This window comes from Phoenix dactylifera, chromosome 10 (genome assembly GCF_009389715.1).
Source record: "Phoenix dactylifera cultivar Barhee BC4 chromosome 10, palm_55x_up_171113_PBpolish2nd_filt_p, whole genome shotgun sequence".
Classification (NCBI taxonomy): Eukaryota; Viridiplantae; Streptophyta; class Magnoliopsida; order Arecales; family Arecaceae; genus Phoenix; species Phoenix dactylifera.
Window position 1 is genome coordinate 5,956,164 of NC_052401.1, and position 4,817 is coordinate 5,960,980.

Consider the following 4,817-nt stretch of genomic DNA (forward strand, 5'->3'; position numbering starts at 1 on the left):
TGGAACGCAATACCAAACTAATCGATGCATTTCCATCTCAGAAGCATAATCGAAATGCTTACAATGGCACAACCTGAAAGAATTATAATAAAAGAAGATACAGCTTGAAGAAGACACGAGCATGTATTGTTCTTTAGTACATCACATTGTTCTCAACTACAGAGTGATGGCAGCTTGAAGGAGAAAAAGTAAGATGGCAAGTGCCCTGTCCTTCTAATGTAGTCTGCTTTCTCCGACGTTCTAGTAGTCCTCTCATTCAGTTTGGCCTCTGCATTAGCACGCTTCTCCTCCGATATTCTCCGTGTCGCGGCCAACTTGTTTGCTAGCTTTTCTTGAGCCCGAGATTTCATCCTTTCAGCCTTCAACTAGGAGCAGCAGCGTGGTTAGAATTAGCCTTAGCCCAGAGAAGAGGTCATAACATATAATGATGTCGAGCAGAATTGTAATATGATCTGTTGTTCACATCAAAAGAACAGCTTACCATTATGATTTGCCAAAGCAGAGAGGTGAAGGCAATTAAATTCTTTTGCCTGTTCAGATATAAACACATACAGTTTCCTTTATTTACTTGGGCTTTAACTTGTTATGTAACTCATTATGGGTTTCCCAAGGCTAATAAGAAACAAATAAAATTGTGATGATATGGAAAAATAATAGTCCAAATCTTAGAAAAAGATACTTGGCTAGCAATACTGATGACCATCATAATGGCGTAAGATTCCAATCTAATTTTTTGTTTACGGAACGAAGATTTTTCATGACGACAAACAAAAGAAATTGTAACATTTTTCATGATTTTTTCAGCCACTTTGTTTGAGTGTCAGATAAGGGCAAACTTTGTTCATTAACTTGGAAGATTATCCATGGTTATTTCTTGGCAGCTACTTGCAAGCATCAGAAATAATTGTCTGCTACCAATAGGACGTTTTTTGCTAGGAGAAGGCATCACTGTGATACCTTGAACTTTTACAGTGTATACCAGTTTTTAGCTGTATCGGAGATTTGGCATACCAGTTATTGCAGGGAAATCTAAAATTCTATCAGAAGGATATACTAAACAATAACGAAGAAAAATCTTAAATAAATAAAAAATAATAGACAAAAAGGTGGTGATTCAGTACCTCCATCCTCCTCATCTCCATTTCAGCTTTTCTTTTCTCATGATTCTCCCATGCTTGTATGTTCACTTCTTCACGCTTGTATCTGAAAATACATAGCCTAGATGTTTAGTGAAATTGATGTAGTGTAATTGCCATCACATATATATTTAAAACCTATGGAGATCAAAGTTACTGACAAATCAGAGGAACTTTTTACTTAACCAAGACAGTAGAGACTGGTATGCGACCATCCGATACTTCAGCTGTCAATGTTGTATGTTAAAAATGGATTTGTAGAAAGTAGAAGAGAACAACGGAAATGCTTGCTTGGTATAATTAGATATACAGTGAACGGTCTGTCTACCTCTGTATTATATAAAGATGCAGCATTCAACATATGATTCACCAATGAAGGTCGAAACATCTTCTTTCAATCATGTTTTCAGAGCTCTGGCAGCTAACTTCTTTAATATAGCTCAGGACATATCAGAAATGTATACTAAGGTGCATCACATCTACAGATCTTTCTTAGAATACTCCTTTCACCTTGTTGTATTAATTTGTCTATCTCGTCTTTTATTATATATATGTATATATATATATATATATATATATATATATATATATATATATATATATATATATATATATATATATATATTATCATGGATTCTTAAGACCCTGATATGACAAAAGCAAGGGGAAGCACCTTAAGATGATGCTTCAGACAAAGTTTTTACCACCAATGTTTTACTTAAATCCAGAGAAGGCCCTTAAGTGCTCCAAGGGTAAGGTATGTGAATGACTTGTCAGTTAAAAGAAGAGCCTGAGTATCCTTCAATCCGCATTCATTTTTGGTCTACAAAAAATGACATGAATTCCACATTGAGGGGCAGGTAAACTCTGAGAATCTCTTTATTTACAAAAAAAAAAAAAAAAAAACTCTGAGGATCTCCTCCCAGAGAAAGCAAATTATAGAGATGATTAATGGCACAAGCTTATAGGCAAGCCACTGTCATTGAAATGCATTCAATTCATCCAACAAAATCTCTAGTCATGACGAGGAGTTCATTATAGAAATTGGAACAATAAACATGGCAAATCAGAAAAAAAGAAAGACTAATAGTATGAGGATGAAGACTCATAAAATTACCTTGCCTTGTACTTGGCGCATTCAGCCTCATCCCAAGCCATGGCTCGGGACTCGAGAGAGTCGAGGTTCCTAATTTGCTCTGCAACCTTGTTCTCAGATATCTTGCTGGCATCTAATTCACCACTTACCTTGCCAAAGAACACTGGCTCACCTTTCCTCTCCAAATTCTTGATACCTTCTTGGTAGCTCTCATGGGTTCGGGCGCCTTGCCGGCGCCTTGCCGGAGTGGATGGTCTCGAAGAAATGGGACTTCTCAATACAGGAGTTGCAGCTCCTAATGGTGTACCAGCCCTGGAGGGCTCCTTGCTAGCTATGGGGGTCATCTCCGTACCCATATCCCTCACACAAACTGACCTTACTTCCATAGCAGAATCCTCAACTGGCTTATCGATCCTCCAGAATGGCTCATGACATTCTATTTTCTTCATTTCTCCTTCATCTTGAACAGGGATTTCCAGTGCTGCATCAACTTCTAATGCCCCATCTGCACTGCTGAAAGAATCCCTTCCCTTCGGAGGCATCGGAGCGAGCAGTCTCCTATCATCAGCATTAGAATTCCGGGGCTTGCTGTTGCTGTGACAGTGATACCCTCCACCAGATAATCCAACCAGCCACTTTTGGGCATCATCCCACTTCGAAGGGGTCGGCTTGGTACGAGAACCTACGACCTTGCGATGGCTGCGAGCCTTGTTCATGGCATTTCCATTCTGAAACTCCAAGTTATATGAATTACAGATGGGATTATCCTGAGCTGATCCATAGATGTAATGCGCCTTATCATCCACAGGCCTCATTCTGTCAGTATGATGAAATAGGCCTTCTGCTTTCCGTTTCTGAACAAATCAAGCTGAGATCTAAAGCTCCTGAGGTCCTTGAACTGATCTAATGAACAGTCCTTTAAAACTTACAATCTACAGGTGTTTCTGAGTGGCATAAACCACTAGAGTGCTTGTAGGCCTGTTAGAAGATTGATGAAATGTATACAAAATGCAGCAGCAGCAGTCATAATATATCAAAGATAGTGAAATCTGAACGTATGAACCATAAGCTTTCTCATGTACTAGACATCAAAGAGAAGAAACAAAGGGAGAATCGTATCACTTAAAGAAACTTTGCTAAACTAGATTCAAAAACCTTTCAATATAGGCATGGAACCATGGAAAAAGAACATCTAAACTTTCAAAAGAGAAGTGTTCTTCTCCCAAATAAATTCAGAACCAAATGTATCTCTTGTTTTCCTGTTTTGTTTCGTTCCCTCAGCCAAGATAGTTTGGTGAAGCTTACTCAGAGGTGCACTGGAAAGCAGATCCTTCTATTGCCGCAAGTCAACACTGGCGCAGACCCCAAAAACCTACAGTCGTGATCTCAACTTGGTATCCAAAAGCCAGCTGCAAGTCATCTGAAGCTGAAGGCACAAAATCCAGCTGGCTTTTTATCTTTTTTCTGACAAAAGAAAATCCCATGAAAGCCCCCCTCTCCTCAGTCAGAAAGAAGGAAAAAAAAAAAAAGACAGACAACTCCAGGTCTAAGATCAGTTTCAACAGTAGAATGCTTAACTCTCAGAGTATACAAGACTGCAAATCCACCAACCTAGTGTTTTTTTTTTTTTTAATGTTCTTTAGAGCCAAACAAGGAGAGAGAAGAATAGGTGGGAAGAAGGGACACGAGAGATGATGGCCAAGATCGATCTGGTGGTTTTAGAAAGGACGAAGTGTGCAGAGGAAAGAGTTATGGTAGTTTGTGTAGGAGAGAGAACACAGGGAATTGAAATGGCAGTGGCTCCGATGGATTGGTGTAAAGATGGAGTTATACTTTTCACCAAAAAAAAAAAGATGGAGTTATACCACCTTGGAAATGGTAGCCTTTCTTCCTTTTAAGAAAGCCGATGATGCAATGCAGCAGATATTCATGGGAGAAGGAGAATCACTGGGAATTGAGTTGCATCAAGACATAAAAAAATATTCTGGCTCTTTGAACCATGCACTTATGAGATCCATCAGCTGTGGACCACTCCAATCAGGAAGCAACACAGCCACACCTACATTACTGATTTATTTCCAATTTTTTTTCCTCCATGCTGCTGGTATTGCTTTATGATTGGACTGATCCACTGCTAAACTAGTGGATCCGATCCAACCAATAATTCTTCCTACTGATAGAAAATTAGCTGCTGAGTTAGTAGAAGCTATTCCAATAGCTTTTTATAGCAGAGTTAGTAGAGAAAAAAAAAATTATAGTCACAAATTTGGCATTTGAAAATAATTCAGCTAGAAGTTTTGATGTTGGATGCAATTTGAAAAATCTTCAAAAATTAAAAAAAATATATTTGAAAGAGAACAAAATATTATTAGAATACTTGTATGAGTGTTTATATCATGGTAAGCCATAAATAGGTAAAAAATAAAAAATGGTAAAATAAGCCAATGGATTGTACAATATAACATTACTAGTTTGCATTAATAAAAATTATCTTAGCCATAAAACATTTATGAACAATCAAAAAATCTTAAATTACACAAACAATAATTTAATATTTTTGGAAATTTGGTCATCAAAATTACTTT

The 4,817-nt window shown here is 37.7% G+C and overlaps 1 protein-coding gene across 2 annotated transcripts; it reads right to left on the reverse strand.

Annotated features, from left to right (window-relative positions):
* Positions 1-4,334, reverse strand: LOC103714759 (remorin 1.4-like). 2 transcript variants are annotated; one of them, XM_008802145.4, is made up of 4 exons: positions 4,101-4,317; positions 2,254-3,696; positions 1,122-1,203; positions 1-365 (listed from the first exon to the last, which is right to left on the reverse strand). In XM_008802145.4, exons 2-4 carry the CDS (start codon positions 3,045-3,047, stop codon positions 153-155), a joined length of 1,089 nt encoding a protein of 362 aa, XP_008800367.1. In that variant the 5' UTR covers positions 3,048-3,696; positions 4,101-4,317; the 3' UTR covers positions 1-152. The 2 variants fall into 2 exon arrangements, with proteins under 2 accessions (XP_008800367.1, XP_038986813.1); XM_039130885.1 differs by having other exon boundaries at positions 225-452; positions 2,254-4,334.
* Positions 4,335-4,817: the final 483 nt, after the last annotated feature.

Coding starts and splice junctions, on each gene's coding strand:
- LOC103714759 (XM_008802145.4), bottom strand. CDS start 3,047: ATGAGGCCTGTGGATGATAAGGCGCATTACATCTATGGATCAGCTCAG. Junction 1,204..2,253: donor TGCGCCAAGTACAAGGCAAG/GTAATTTTATGA, acceptor ATGTATTTTCAG/ATACAAGCGTGAAGAAGTGA. Junction 366..1,121: donor TGGAGATGAGGAGGATGGAG/GTACTGAATCAC, acceptor TGCTGCTCCTAG/TTGAAGGCTGAAAGGATGAA.